Consider the following 17034-nt stretch of genomic DNA (forward strand, 5'->3'; position numbering starts at 1 on the left):
TTGATTGTCAGACTGAAGTTCAGGTCCGGGTTCAGAGACTTTGCGGTTCAGGTCTGCTAAAAAATAGCGACAACAAGAAAGTATATGATATATCTTATCAGATCTGCCCCATTGCTTTTCTATTGAAGTCTTGATTAACCAGTGTGCAGTAAGCTCTACAACCAAGAAAATCAAAGAATGTTGAATCAAAAAATGACATGATATTACATGCTTTCTACAAGTAGATAGGAACAGTCATATTAAAAGCCTCTTTATAAAAAAAACTGCAATTATATCATAACTTCTAATCTAGCACATTTTCTTATCCATTCTTTATAATAATTCATTTACAGTCTCCAAAATACCGACCATACATTAGATCAAATATTACATCCAGCAGGAGATCGCAATACATAGAACTGGGAGATTTGAGACCAGATGTAACACATTTAGAAGAATTGTCCCGTCTTCATGTGCGCATTAGTTCTCCTATACATTGTTCATTTATCATGTGACAGCTGCGTGCCGGTCTACAATGATGCATGAAAACCTTGTCAGAAAATGTAGGTCACAAGTTAAGAGTTGAGAAGCTTGAAAATAGTCATGAAATATTAAAAATGTACCTTGTAGCCATCGATCATAGAAGTCTCTGAAGCTGGATGTGAAGACAGCATGAAATGTCTGAACATATGTGTTTTTCTGTGATGTCTGTCTACTGACCCGTAAGAAAGTATGTAGGATTTGCTAGTATTGTATGAGTACTGGTACCCAACTACAAATCTCTTACTATAGCAAATTGGTATTATACGTATGTATGGTATGTATGTGTGTATTTTTTGAATGTGTGTATATGTGATGTGTATATGCTGTATGTCAGAGGAGATAATGCTTGATTGTATATGGTACTGTATGTATGTGTATATATGCTGTTTGTATGTATACATTCTGTGTATATACTGTGTGTGATTTTAACTCACATACAGTAAATATATAAAAAATTTTAGCCGCCCCCCCCCCAGAAGTCTGCTATGGGGCCCTGCCTCTACTAGTTACATCTCTGTTTGGGAGATGCACAGCTCTTTATGTCACCATTCTATAGAAAACCTGCTGGTTGCAGCGCTATAGCTACATCACTAAAATAGATACTCCAGATGTAGCAAGGCAAAACACGTGTCGGGTGGTGTCCACCTTTATCCTGTATACAACTGTGTATGTAATTTGTATGTGACCCTTGTCTTCTGTTATACCTCTGGGTAATGTACAATACTTGTTTGTAAGCAAATACCTTGACTTGTTCTGAGGACTAGACCTTCTATACCTCTATACAGGTTACTGCGATCTATTTATCATGTATATTTAGTTATTTTGACCATCAGTGGCCTTTTCTGTGTCTAATTTCTTTTAAAATGGATTTGTTTTAATCAATCTAATAAAGTGTTATTTTATGTTTTCTACATTTTAGTTTTTGTTTCCTCTTTTTTAAAAATAAGAGTACACAAGGGTATACAATATATATTGCTGGACTGTACAGGAGCTATCAGCGCAGAACCTAAATTTGCTTTACTAAAATGTCTTGCAATAACCTCTAGGTGTCACATTGATTGTGAGAGATTATGGAATGTATTACTGATAGTGGGAAAACATTCCCGAGACTTGTCTCTTATCTACGCCTGGAAATACTGTGCCATATGCGCCACAATATAGAGGCTAGACCTAGATAATTGACTGTATGCTTTTATGTGTCTGCAGTGAGATGTATTATATAAGTAACAGTATGGAACCTTTAAAATGTTGAGAAAAAAAGTTTTCATATTTCTCCTTTCATTTTAGTCATGAGGGTATCACAAATATTCACAGATATTGGAAATTTGTAAATTCTCTTTGTACAAACCTGCTAAATAAATCACAAACTCCTGACCCCATCAATAAATTTAGACTCCAGGGATAAGCAGACCAGAACTGCAATGTTAAGATCTGTGTGTTTGGTACTGCACCACAATTGATACTAGAAACGATTACAGGTGTTAACCCTTTAAATGCAGGCGGCACTTAAATTCTTGTTGCGCCATCGGCATTTAAATGCAACTGAATTTAAATGGTTAACACCGCCAATATGTGCCAGCACTGAACGCGAGTGTTAGCGGTTGTTTCGGCTTTAGACTAAACCAAATTGGTCTGCTCATCCCTAAAAACTGCACCCAGACCAACACTTATATAAACTGCAGACAAGACCCCTGTATATGGACCTGGGTGCGTCAATATCAAATTTATCATTTATTTTGTTTCATATGCTTTTTATAAATCATAAATCACTATATTAATTATTTGCTTAAAGGACATAAAGGATTGTAAACCAAGCACACTGACATACTGGTGTGTGCCCCTTGTGGCGGGATCTGCTGTTTTTAAGCTTCCTATGCCCTTGTTTTTAAGAAAAAAAGGGTTTAAAAATTATGAGGGGCTCCAGGCTCCATTAACACCTATGGAGCTTGGAGAGCCTTAGGCTCATTTGCATAATTTTAAAAGCATTTATTTGTACAAAACAGTGCACGTGAAGCTAAAAGAAGAGTGGATCCTGCCAGAGGGGGCACACACCAGTATGTCAGTGTGCTTGGTTTACAATACTTTATCCTGGTAGATGTCCCTTAATATAAAAAGAAACAATGGGACAATATAGCAAAATATAGACAGAATGTTTAATAAATACATCTCTATATACCTCCTCATTAAACTTGTAATGAACTATAATTCTATTGAAGCTCTTAGTTAGAGAAAATCCTCTTAAAGACTGTCCATTGCCCACTAGTATTGTTCTTGCCTTCCATGCTCAGGCTGGGGGTTTGATTTCCTTCACCTACCACAAACAAATCTGAAGGTAAGTAATTTCACATGGAATCCTCCCTGAGATGGGAATTTATTCAGTATGGCCAGGTGAAGGGATATCTCCCCAGGGCTCTAGATGCCGGCTATGGCATACATGCCATAGATTCAACATCGCTGCAGTATGGAGATATTTTTCATGGCATTCACTTTGCCTAAAAACCTTTGAAGCTAATTCACCTTGTACAATCCTTTTTATGTTAGAAGGAACCCCCAATTTTTATCTCCAATCTTGTTGATGAAAATTCAAGTTAGAAAGTGTTACTGGGTTAAAATATTAATAACAAAACCATAAAGAACGTCTTAAATATTAGATTTATGGGGTCCAACACCTACAACCCCCCTACGGATCAGTTGATTTGAGCAGCTGATAAAAAAATAATGGAACAGGAAGCAGACAGCTCCATTTTCTGTATAGTGGCTAAATGGAGTCATTACAGCTTAGCTCTCATCCAAATAGATAGGAGCTGATCTGCAGTAATCTTGTCTGACCACTACACTGAGAATAGAGCCGTCTGCTCCTTGTACCACTTTCTGTTCAGCATCGGATGCTTGATGTTGAACCCCCATTGTCAATTGAAATCCCAGATATGTGTTGTGCAAAGTGTTGTGCAAAGGCATGCTGGACTTGGCAGAGAATTGTCTATGGGGAATCCATTGTATTGTGTTTGAAAATTAGTAATTTTATCAGGAAAGTCCCTTTAAGTACAGAATTTTATATATGAAATCAGATTCTTTGCTACAGAATTCTACACACTTGTGTAAACTATATTCAGAACTTTTTTCTTAATTCTGTTGCTCTTTCCACCTACGTAGCTTTATTCCAGCATCTTAAAAATGTCACAAGCAGGCAGTAATAAAAAAGATGTGGTGAAAGAAGCATATCAGACACTTAGGCCTGGACAGACGACACTAGCCATGGATTAAGATTAAGCTTCTACGGACTGTGGGAAAGAGGGGTGGATGCCATTTAATGTTATCTCCGAACAAGAAAAACATCACTAGTCTTTGAATTTATGCAAGTGACAAGTTATTACAATCAAATTTGGATGACGATCAACCCTTGATCCTCGTGTTTTCTGAGCAACGGAGGAACATTTCTAAGAAGTGATCTGATGTTGTAGCTGTCGATGACACCAGGTATTTGATATAAAAAGTATACAAAGTATAATCCCCTGGTATTGTGTCATAGTGTAATATGATACATATAAAGATTTTGACATAATAAGATTAATATATAGTAATCTATCATTTTCATTATGTAATACGAGAGGCAAGGTAATAAGCAACTTGTATATACTGTATACTATAACCCACTGCCTCTGCCTCCAGGAAATGTTATGATTTATAAATAATAAAGTACGGTTCATTGTCCCAAATATCACAACTTTGTACATCATGTTTTATTCAAAAGGTTTCGCTCAGTGACAGCATTTGGCTTCCCATAAAGGATTAACTCTTTTGTAACAACCATTAAAGGTTTAGTATTTGCCGTCATAACTGCTGACGCATACTCCTTTTTCACAATAGGTGACCAATGTTGAGTGTTGTAGGAATTTGACGATTAGATTATAATTAGGCTCCAGCTCAGAGAGAATATTGCTTCTTCTGTACCCAACAATATGCAATATGATTGTGGGGTTTCCATCAGACACTGTTTAACAGACTTTGAAAAGTAACTGTTCAGTTATAAAGATTTTACCAATTTCTCCTATGTGTTTCTCCCTTTAAAAACAAACAGAACAACGCCCTTATTGTACTGCTAACCCTTTTCTTTCCAAAGTTATTGCATTTCTTTTCTGAAAGTGTTTAACATAAATCTGAAGGTAAAGTGGGTGGACACTAATGTCTTCCTCAACTTGCCCTCAAGCTGAGTCAAATTCAAGCTGCCCATAGATCCCACAATGCCTTGTCTTCTCTCTCACAGTAATTTAACATTAATTCAATTTAGCTTCCCACAAGTAAATTAATTGAACACTGCCGAGTGCACACACAGGATGTATATGGTGACTAGCCTGGCAGCTTCCATCACATGAAGGAGCAGGGAACATGTAATAAGAGGTAGAAATTATTAGTACATGAAGTCTATGCTTGTGCTGTGTGAGCAATAAGGGTTAATAGCTTCTCTGCACAGAGATGATAGTGCTGATGACAAGGTGGAGGAAGGGCTGCATCTTGAGGTGAGTAGAGGGACAGAGAAAGTTCTGTAGAATCACAGACTGGGATGGAGGAAATGATAGGGAACACAGCAGAGCTTGTACTCCCATATTCTGTGTAGGAGACATCTGTATCCACAGTCCTGAACACATCCAGCTCTGCTATGTACACTTAGGGAGCTCTGTCAAATGACCTCCTCCTATGTGAGCAGGGAGCACCAGCCCCTCCCATCCCAGGAGTCTGACAAATAAGCAAATCTACGGACTCCAGGGCTTGTCTGCACATGGAGAGGAAGCAGCTCCTGCAGCACTGAGGTAATCTGAGGGGTATAGCAAAGAAACTGCTGAATATAGGTAACAAAATAATAGGCAAAGTTGTTCTACATGCAAAGAGCTCTTGATTTGTGGGGGAAAAAACTTTACAGTTCTTTAACTGTTTTGCAATGTATTATGGAAGCAATTATCATGAATGTTCCCTACTGGGACCAAAATAAGTAAAAAAAAAAGTGTACAAATCCAAAGGCATTTTTGTCCTTTACCAGGAATTATTCATAATGCTGCATCAGTAACAAAAATTGATAAAATAATCAGGTACAATAAATGTATGAAGCCAAAAATCACAAATCACAAAAACTACAATCATATGCCAAAATAAGAGCTTCAAACACCTCAGTCAACAGAAAATGAATATAAAATAAGATAATAAAAGATTTACTGTGCTATTTATACCACATAGTAAAACAAATATGTTATAAAAATGTATATGATTCAATAAATTAACCACAAAATACTATAATTTAACATATAACTCTCAAAAGAGAAAAGGGGTGCAGGCCCTTAACTGACCCACAACCCCTGCCACCTACTTAACAAGCCTTGCAAACCCTTACGGTCAGGGATCTCTGGTCAACAATCCCTATACTGAATGAAAAATGACAAGACACAAAACAACAGAGAAGACATGAGATGGACAATACAGTACCCTAAGAAAGTGTTTGGCATTCTTGAACTTTCCTACCTTTACCACATTTCAGGCTTCAAACATAAAGATATCAAAAAGTGGGATACAATTGTCGAATGGAACAAAAGTGGAACGAGATTTAAACTTTTGTTAAAAATAATAAACTGAAAAGTGGGACATGCCATATAAAATTACTTTCAGTGCAGCAAACTCACTCCAGAAGTTCAGTGAGGATCTCTAAATGATCCAATGCCATCCTAAATGACTGATGATAAATATAATCCACCTGTGTGTAGTCAAGTCTCCGTTTAAATCCACCTGCTCTGTGATAGTCTCAGGGTTCTGCATCATGAAGACCAAGGAACACACCAGGCAGGTCCACGATACTGTTGGGGAGAAGTTTAAAGCCGGATTTGGATACAAAAAGATTTCACTAACTTTAAACCTCCCAAGGAGCCATGTGCAAGCATCATACTGACATGGAAGGAGCATCAGGCCACTGCAAATCTACCAAGACCCGACCGTCCCTATAAACTTTCATCTCAAACAAGGAGAAGATTGATCAGAGATGCAGCTAAGAGTCCCAGGATCTCTCTGGATGACCTGCAGAGATCTACAGCTGAGGTGGGAGAGCCTGTCTATAGGACAACAATCAGTCATACACTACACAAATCTGGAAGAGTGGCAACAAGAGGGACATTTCTTGTTTAAAATTTGTCACAAGCCACCTAGGAGACACCAAACATGTGGATGAAGGTGCTCTGGTCAGATGAAACCAAAAATCAAACTTTTTGGTCAGAATGCCAAACTATATGTTTGATGTAAAAGAAACTCAGCTCAGTCCTGAACACACCATCCCCACTGTCTGCTTTTCTTCTGCAGGGACAGGGAAGTTGGTTAAAATTGATGGGAAGATGGATGAAGCCAAATACAGGACCATTCTGGAAGAAAACCTGTTGGAGTCTGCAAAAGACCTGAGACTGGGATGGAGATTTATCTTCCGACAAGGAAATGATCCCAAACAAAGCAAAATCTACAATGGAAGGTTCGCAAATAAACTTATCCACACCTCAATCCAATCGACGATCTGTGGAAAGAGCTGAAAACTGTGTTTCAAATCCTTCATCCAATCTCACTGAGCTCCAGGAGTTTTCCAAGGAAGAATGGGCAAGAATTTCAGTCTCTCGATGTCCAAAACTGATAGAGACCTGATACCCCAAGACACTTGCAGCTGTAATCACAGCAAAAGTTGGCCCTACAAAGTATTAACTTAGGGGGCGAAATAGTATCACACACACAACTTTTCAGTTTATTATTTTTTACAAAAGTTAAAATATCCAATAAATTTCATTCCACTTCACAATTGTGTCCCACTTGTTATTGATTCTACACCCAAAAAATTACAATTTTATATCTTTATGTTTGAAGCCTAAAATGTGGCAAAAGGAAGAAAAGTTCAGGAGTGCCGAATACTTTTGCAAGGCACTGTAAGTGTAAGGGGACAATTAGGACTAGAAACTTGGACTCGGGATGAGCAAGAATATATAGGAGCACCTGAACACTGCCCCCAGCAGCTAACTGGTTTGGCCGTCCATCTCTCAATCCACAGCTGAGAAACAAACTGAACTCAAAGGGCTAGTTCCCTTCTGCATTCAGGTTTCCATTTTGTGGTTTCTGTTTATTGAGGGGTTTATTCTGTTTATTTCCCATTAATTTTCAAATGGCTTCATAAAATGATGAAAAACTGAAACTAACTGACTCTGACGGAAACCAAGGTATCTGTTTTGTTTTTTTTAACTGATACTATGCTATTAATGTATCCATACAGACATATTATTACATTTTTATCTTTTTTTTTTTTAAACAGAAACTACAAAACGGAAGCTAAAACGCAGATAGGAAATGGCCCAGCTCAACTAATGGAATAGACTATGCAAGGCATCTGTCAATCTACAACTCCCTCAAGCTCAAAACAATGCAGGAAGTAATTCAGAGAGTTCTGACATCATCTCACAAAAAACAAACCCTGATGCAACTATATTGATGGGAAAAAACGGGTCTTGGGATTGAAATGATAAATTCCGAAACCAAATAATTAATGTCACTAACACTACCATATTAAAATATTAAGGTACTTACCAGCCTCTTCATAGTCCAGGGTCTCAGTCTGCACCTGTAGGATACAAAGTATACGACATATGGTTACCTGAAATTCCATAAATTTAAATATTTCATCATATTTGTTTTGGTTAAGTCTAAAATGCATTTTAATAGAGCTGGTAAGTACAAGTAGCAGTCAGATATTGTAATTTAGGCAAATCATATTTCAGAACAGGTGAGATGTATCCTGACACATTTATTTATGTCCAGCCTCTAGAATATTTTGCTCTTGTGCTATTCCTTGATTTCATAATTTACATGGATGCTGAATAATCAGGGATGTGTAGACATATACATACATATTATTCATTTTGTACCAATAAATTGGCAGGTTCCACCTAACTACAAAATATGATATATCAATTATACACTTTTCTTAACCACTGAATGAAAACAGTGTCCCATTTTAGAACCCTTATACCAACCCACATATAGTTAGTATTGTGCTTCGTAAGCACCCAAGCACAAAAGAATGTAGAGAAACTTGAATTGTATCTGTCAGTAATTTACTGTGAAACTGATGGTAAAAAAAACCTACCAGTGGTAGGTATGAATAGACTGTGATAGACTGTGATAAAGCAATTGTATACCTCCTATCGTAAAAGAGGAGCATAGAATTTCTTTTTACATTAAATATTAACATGAAAACTTGTAGCTTCCTTTATTGTATGACATCTTATTGATGCGTCTCCTCTATGATCCTTGCCTCTATGGGAGAATATAGTGCCTGAAAGGGGCACAAGGCTTTGTAATACTAAACAGGATCATAATAGAAACATGTTGCCCAAGCACATGGGATGTAGTTACAGCTGCCCTACACTCCCCAGTGTATAATCCACCATCACAGTGAATGGGATTTATTCTTCAATCAAAAGATGGTTATTAGGGCTTGTTCATTGTGCGAAAAGGTAACTGTTTGAACACTTTCTATTACATTTTTTGGGAGGTAGGAAGCACTTAGATTGCAATCAGTGGCGTAACTAGAAGCTGATGGGCCCCAGTGCAAAGTCTGCGCCAGGCCCCCGACTATAATGTATGGTTTATAGCAATAGTCTTCTCATATGGCAAAGTGACACCATAAGGGCCCCCTAAACCTCTTGGGCCCAGGTGCGAGCGAAACCCCCCCTCAAGTTACGCCCCTGATTGCAATTTGTATTGTCTATACCCTTCACAATATGGGTATAATAATGCCGGGCAGATGCAGCAGGGACCAGGCTGTATGTAACAGCCGTTCTTCTGCTGTCTACAGTGCTAGCGTTTGTCCAACTGCGGCAACATCCCGCTAATATGGGTGATCTAATTCATAGTTAAGACTGCCATGGGCCCTGGGCTGTATAAATATTATAGCCCCTACAAGTCTAGAATTCACTTTCTACATATATTACTAGAATCAAGCTTGTTGGGGAAAGGAATATGCATTCCTTCCGCTGCTTTCAATCTGCGGTGTCAGGACCTTTGGAGGGCCTTCAAAGGTCCTGAAATGGCTCTTGTGTACATGTGTATCAAGAGCAGGAACAGATTACGAGGATTTCATGGGTGAAAGTCCTTCTCAGTATAATATTTGGCGGGTGGTTTGGATTGCAATGGGCCCCCTAAAAGGCTTGGGCCCCGGGCTACTGCCTAAACTGCCTATATTATAAGGGTAAGATCAGAATCAAAATAACAATTACCATTATATGCCAGACTATATTAGCAAGTACAGATGCAGCCTGAAATCTAGTGATTTTTATATCCCATTGTGCACTGGCACCTTAAAGTTGTTCTCCACTTTCAGCAAATATTTGATATACTTTGTGTTAGGAAAAGTTAAACAATTTTCCATTATACTCTCTGTATTAATTCTTCACAGTTTTCTAGATCTCTGCTTGCTGTCCTGCTACAAAAGCTTCTATTTTTATTTCCAATGGATAGAAATGTGTCCATGTGGTGTGATGGAGGTGCACTCCCAGCGACACTATAATCCTCATGGCATCCGTCAATGCTGCTGCAGTTTCCCTTACCCTTGTACATGCGGCGATAAAACGCTGCAGCACAATTTGCCATGTGACGTTCTACGTTGTAACAACTAATTGAAACGGTAAAAGTTTTTGGGGGCCGCATCTTTTAGGTAAACCCACTAGTGTGAGAATACCATGATGTTCTGTTTTGACATGCCTTGTCTTTTAATACTGAATCACAGGGCAGCGTTCTTTAGACTTGAGGACTTTTGTATCTTTTTGCTAAATCTACCTTGGTACAAGCTCATGTAACCTGAGATACAAAGGATTCAGTTAAGAGAAAATCCTTTACGGCTACTGGGAATGCAATAAGAATAATTAGCTTCTGTCATCTCCTGGTGTGAAAGTGTGAGAGCTGTATATACATCAGTAGTAGCAACGTCTTCCATGATTTACACCAGTCATATATATTTTACTGATTGATCAGATCCCCATCATTATCCCTAAGCCATATGTTGATGTAAGAACATGCTGTCTAGCAGGAGCCCCTGAATGAAGCCACTTCTACTGATCCAGTCCAGACACTTGTGATAATCCTTCAGTTAGTTCCCTTCGATCACTGAACCTCAACTTCACCTAAAGCTCATTAACGTGACCCATAAACCACTTTAAGACTAATCCTAAAGCAAATATTTTTTCTAAATAAAGCTGAGATTTTTTTTTTACGGCCTGAAAGATTTCACTGAGAGATTAATCTCCTGTCTGTTCTTATTCACAGGAGTTGAGAAAAACTATTCATGATGTTTCACAGATTCATGTGGAAAAGAGTGTCATAACAAAACTATATGTAGCAGGCGTCTGACCCACTGAATCCCGTCATCCTTCAAACACCATGAGAGATTTTGTTTTTGGTATGGAAAGTCTACAAAATAAGGACCTGTTTGGGATGGTCATCAATGGGAGAGGATCTGGTGCCAGGTACCAAAACTATATAGCTGTCAGGATCAGTGGTGGTGGATCCTCTGTACCACTGCGGAAGATGACTTAATCCGACATCTGGGAGTGGAGTCTAAGTGGTACCCGGTTTTCACCAGAGCCCGCCGCAAAGAGGGCTGGGCTTGCTGCGGCATGGTACCACCAGTTCGCTACACAGACGCAACTCTGTCCGCGGTAGCGGCCACGGCAAAGTACAGAATCGCGAGACAGTATCGTGGTCGGGGACAGACAGGAGGTCAGGACAGGCGGCACAGGATCGGAGTCAGGAGCAAGGCAAAGGTCAAGGCAGGCAGTGGAGGAGGGGAGTCAGGAATGGAACCGGAAATTAGCCAACAGTTGTAAGGCATAGGGATAAAGCTTTCTTTAAGGCTATGAGGCACAAAGATCTGGCAGGGGTCACAGGAAGAGGCTGGACATTTATTAGTTGTCAGGTGGCCAGTGGCAATTAGCAGTGCACTGGCCTTTTAAATCTCAGACGGCCGGCGCATGCGCTCTAGGAGGCAAAGACGCACTGGGTAAGTAGAACTGTTGCTGACGTGAGGGGGCACAGTGAGGTGCCTGCAACCTGGGACATGGGTAGAAGGAGCAGCAGTGACAATGGCAGTTCAAGGCAGCTGCCAGGACTTGGACTCCAAACAATTGAACTTTTTCCACATGCCTTGCACTGATTCAAAAGCTAGAACACGTCCCCATTTAATTCTATTTGCCTGAGACTCAAAACTCAGAGCAATACGTTTCATGGGCTGACGTTTTTTGCCAGATCCATTTCTTGTCCAGGTCTACCTCGAACAGCACTCGAACAGAACTGTGAGTCCTTGATGTGCTTTGTATGGTCCATTTTCTAAATATAGAATGCAGAATGCACTACTCTCATTCAATCCATGTGTGAAACTTGCGCATTGTAGTGAATGGGGGGATTCTGGCAGTTTTGTGCCAAAAAAGTGCCTAAAATGCCTTCTACCACATTGAACAATTTCCAATTACGGGAGCGCAATCTACGTAAATTGGTCGTGACCCTGCTGAAAAGGGCCATGACCCTGATGAAAATTGGGGCGCACAGTTTAGACAAACTAAAATTAAGTCAAAAGTAGGAACCGACAGTCTCATACTGCAGCAGGAATTATCATCACAGGGATTATAAACTGGTGGAACCTGAGATGAATACTAAGGGATTCTCTCCCAGTGGCTTAACAACAGCCGTAGCAGCCGTAGCAGTTGCTACGGGACCCGGGCGGCACAGGGGCCCGGATGAACAACAGAGACAAAATTTACAAATGCATACTGGGGCAATGGGACCGAAATACGGGCCCCTGTGCCGTCCCTCTGCCTGTGTCCGCCCACCTGGCTCACTCCGTCCGCCCCCATTCGGCCGGTCTAGTCCTTCTGCGGCCATCCTACTCAGCACTCAGCCGGCCCACTCCGTCCGCCCTGCCATCCCAATCCATCCGCGGCCCACCTACTCCGTCTGCCCGGCCGTCCCACTGCGTCCACAGACGGCCTACTCCAACCATGGCCGCCCGGCCTAGTTCATCCACGGCCGCCTGGCCGGCTCAGTCTGCACGCGGTCACGCGGCCGAAAACGCCCCGTCCCCATCTGCGGCTGCATAGCCCCCCCATCCACGGCCGGACAGCCCCCCCATCCGCGGCCGTACCACCCCCCATCCCCGTTCGCCCCCCCGCCATCCAGCAGGCTTACCGCATCCGCGTTGCCGTCCTACTACTTCTATGTGTTCCCGGGCACGTAGGCCACCTACCCTCCCGAAGAAACAGCCTCCCACAGCAGCCGGTCTGCATGACGTGTAAGTCCTTATACACTCACCGGCCACTTTATTAGGTACACCATGCTAGTAACGGGTTGGACCCCCTTTTGCCTTCAGAACTGCCTCAATTCTTCGTGGCATAGATTCAACAAGGTGCTGGAAGCATTCCTCAGAGATTTTGGTCCATATTGACATGATGGCATCACACAGTTGCCGCAGATTTGTCGGGTGCACATCCATGATGCGAATCTCCCGTTCCACCACATCCCAAAGATGCTCTATTGCAGTGATGGCTAACCTATGGCACTGGTGCCAGAGGTGGCACTCGGAGCCCTTTCTGTGGGCACTCAGGCCATCAACAGAGAGGACTCCAAGTATCTTCCTGCAGTCCCAGACAGCCCAGGACTTGCTGTGCACAGTGCTATTTTAAAGTGACAGCTCTACCTGGGACTATTTTCTGCTTTATTGGTGTCCTCGGTGCTGGTATCAATGAAAACTGTGACAGAGAAGGGAGAATAAATCACAAATTAAATTTCTGTGTTGGCACTTTGCGATAAATAAGCGGGTCTTTGTTGTAGTTTGGGCACTCGGCCTCTAAAAGGTTTGCCATCACTGCTCTATTGGATTGAGATCTGGTGACTGTGGAGGCCATTTGAGTACAGTGAACTCATTGTCATGTTCAAGAAACCAGTCTGAGATGATTCCAGCTTTATGACATGACGCATTATCCTGCTGAAAGTAGCCATCAGATGTTGGGTACATTGTGGTAATAAAGGGATGGACATGGTCAGCAACAATACTCAGGTAGGCTGTGGCGTTGCAACGATGCTCAATTGGTACCAAGGGGTCCAAAGAGTGCCAAGAAAATATTCCCCACACCATGACACCACCACCACCAGCCTGAACCGTTGATACAAGGCCGGATGGATCCATGCTTTCATGTTGACGCCAAATTCTGACCCTACCATCCGACTGTCGCAGCAGAAATCGAGACTCATCAGACCAGGCAAAGTTTTTCCAATCTTCTACTGTCCAATTTCGATGAGCTTGTGCAAATTGTAGCCTCAGTTTCCTGTTCTTAGCTGAAAGGAGTGGCACCCGGTGTGGTCTTCTGCTGCTGTAGCCCATCTGCCTCAAAGTTCGACGTACTGTGCCTTCAGAGATGCTCTTCTGCCTACCTTGGTTGTAACGGGTGGCGATTTGAGTCACTGTTGCCTTTCTATCAGCTCGAACCAGTCTGCCCTTTCTCCTCTGACCTCTGGCATCAATAAGGCATTTCCGCCCACAGAACTGCCGCTCACTGGATGTTTTTTCTTTTTCGGACCATTCTCTGTAAACCCTAGAGATGGTTGTGCCTGAAAATCCCAGTAGATCAGCAGTTTCTGAAATACTCATACCAGCCCTTCTGGCACCAACAACCATGCCACGTTCAAAGGCACTCAAATCACCTTTCTTCCCCATACTGATGCTCGGTTTGAACTGCAGGAGATTGTCTTGACCATGTCTACATGCCTAAATGCACTGAGTTGCCGCCATGTGATTGGCTGACAACGAGCAGTTGGACAGGTGTACCTAATAAAGTGGCCGGTGAGTGTATATGTATGTATAGTTATATGTATGTATGCTGTATGTGTGTATATGCTGTACAGTATATACTGTATGTATGTGTGTATGTGCTGTACAGTATATACTGTATGTATGTGTGTATGTGATGTATGTATGTGTGTATATGCTGTACAGTATATACTGTATGTATGTGTGTATATGCTGTACAGTATATACTGTATGTATGTGTGTATATGCTGTACAGTATATACTGTATGTATGTGTGTAAATGCTGTATATAGATTCAGTATGTGTGTAGCGTGTATGTATGAATGTGTATACACAGTGGGTGTATACCGTATGTAAAAGAATATGATGTATGTATGCTATATGTATGTATATAAACAGTTTGTATGCAACTTTGATGCATATATGCTGTATGTACAGTATATACAGTATGAGTTTGTATATACTGCATGTATTAGTGTATAAATGTATATATGAGTATATAAATGTGTGCATATGAGTGTATACGTATGTATGTGTGTGCGAGTATATAAAAGTGAGTGTAGAATGTTATGTGTGTGTATTTAAGAGTATAAATGTGTGTGACTGTATAAACGTTTGTGTATGTATGAATATTTTTTAAGGGGGACCCCATGCAGAAATCTGCTATGGGGCCCTGACTCTCCTAGTTACGCCACTGTTCTCTCCAATGGGTGTATGAAGGAAAATTTTCAGACTGATCATTGTAGCGCGTTCCATTTTTCATGCACGTGTGTTGCTAGCAGATGCTAAATATAAGGTAGGTGCTCAGAGCTGTGAAAATCGGATATAAAAATCTGACACAACGCCGATGACACTAAGGTGTCCAATTTCATGATTTTGTTCAGTGGAAAATCGCAAGAGTTGGATCAGAGTTCAGTCCTAGTGCCATCCAACAATCCATTTTTTGTAGCTCTAATCATCTTTCACCGTCCGATTTTTTTTTGCTCTCAGTTTCTTCCTTGAAACTTCTGAGGAGACCCAAACAGGTCGAAACAGCGCTGTCTACAGTTGGGAGTCTGTTCCTTCTGGAATAGATATACAGGCAGTCCCCGAGTTACATACAAGATAGGGTCTGGAGGTTTGTTCTTAAGTTGAATTTGTATGTAAGTCGAAACTGTATATTTTATAATGGAAGTTCTAGACAATTTTTTTTCTTTTGCCCCAGTGACAATTGGAGTTTCAAAATTTTGGTGTAATTGGACCAAGAATTATCAATAAAGCTTCATTACAGACACATTACAGCTGATCATTGCAGTCTGGGACTATAGTAACATCCAGAGAGCTTCACCAGAGGTCACAGTGGGCAGAGGGGTCCGTCTGTAACTATGGGTTGTCTGTAAGTCGGGTGTCCTTAAGTAGGGGACCGCCTGTACTGGTTTGGTTTTAAACCTACATCATGTCATTAGGCTTCTTGTAGGTCATGCTTGATGTCAAGGGAGCTGCCGTTCAAAGTAGCTAAAAGAGGTGTGGTTTTCCTTATCCCATCATGGAAAACTTTGCATATTTTCCCAGAATCCCCCTAGTGGAGCAGCTATGGCTATAAGACTCCACACGCCTACATGGTAGCCTTAATTGGCAGTCTCCGTACTTCCTGACCCTTGAAACTTGTGCAGGGAAAGCTGCATGCACTATGATATACAGTATCCTAGTGCTGTCATTTTTTCCATGCACCTATTGGGGGATATTTATCAGGACCTCTGCGCACCGCCAGTGGCGCAGAGGCCCTGAAATAATCGCAAATGCTAGCTTATTGCTAGCTTTTGCGATTATTTTCCCCAATCCGCCACCTTCACGTAGGACATGCTGCATTTTTCTGGGACTGTATCACATAAACAATATGTCTAAAACTAGAATAGACTATTCATGTTTACAGTTCAGGGCAAGTAGCCTACGACATGTGCAGGCCACGTGGACCTTTGTTTGTATCCTGGGAGTCATAAGAAATATTGACACTATGGACGATAAATTACACTGTAATATATAATTACAGTGATGTTATTAATAAATATGTTTATAATATGTCCATACTGCAATGATCCAAAGACATACACAGGAATAAGAGTACAACAGATGTCAAAATGTGGGTATTGGTAAATACAAGGTAAGCATGTTGTGTGTTATTCTTTCTATTTTACTTATATTTTTTTTTTCCTATTTATTTATTATCTGTTATTTATTTGTTTATTCTCTCTTTTTGGCTTTTGCATCCTTTATTCCTCTAATAAGCCTCCTTTTGGAACTGATCCATTGAAGCGGTGTTGATGACCAGACTATGCACAATGTATTGTTATCTTTTTTTTTTTTTACATTTCCATTTTTCGCTGGCCGTCATGCTTTTTCTTTGTACAATTGTCCTATATATAAACCAGTATTGGGATAACACATGTCTGAATGAGACCATTTAATATAATCGGTCAGTGTCCATTGCGAGTCCTGACCATCACAAACTAGAGCAGAAATCACACTTGAAAAACACTTATGTGAAATGGTCCTAGTAAGAAAGTACAATGCCATGCATTGTTTCCAGGGTTTTATGTTTTCCAGCTTTATGCCTTCATAGATTTCTACCAGCTAAGTACAGGAGAAATGAGACATTGCTTTTCTTATTTCAC

At 40.8% G+C, this 17034-nt stretch overlaps 1 protein-coding gene across 1 annotated transcript in view; it reads right to left on the reverse strand.

Moving 5' to 3' along the window:
* The window catches only part of STARD13 (StAR related lipid transfer domain containing 13), a 213520-nt gene that overhangs the window by 145302 nt on the left and 51184 nt on the right, over window positions 1-17034 (reverse strand). Inside the window, exon 3 of the mRNA XM_072134401.1 lies at window positions 8116-8149. Coding sequence (XP_071990502.1) covers window positions 8116-8149 — 34 coding nt within the window. The remainder of the gene's footprint in view (window positions 1-8115; window positions 8150-17034) is intronic.

Source organism: Engystomops pustulosus, chromosome 2, assembly GCF_040894005.1.
Source record: "Engystomops pustulosus chromosome 2, aEngPut4.maternal, whole genome shotgun sequence".
Classification (NCBI taxonomy): Eukaryota; Metazoa; Chordata; class Amphibia; order Anura; family Leptodactylidae; genus Engystomops; species Engystomops pustulosus.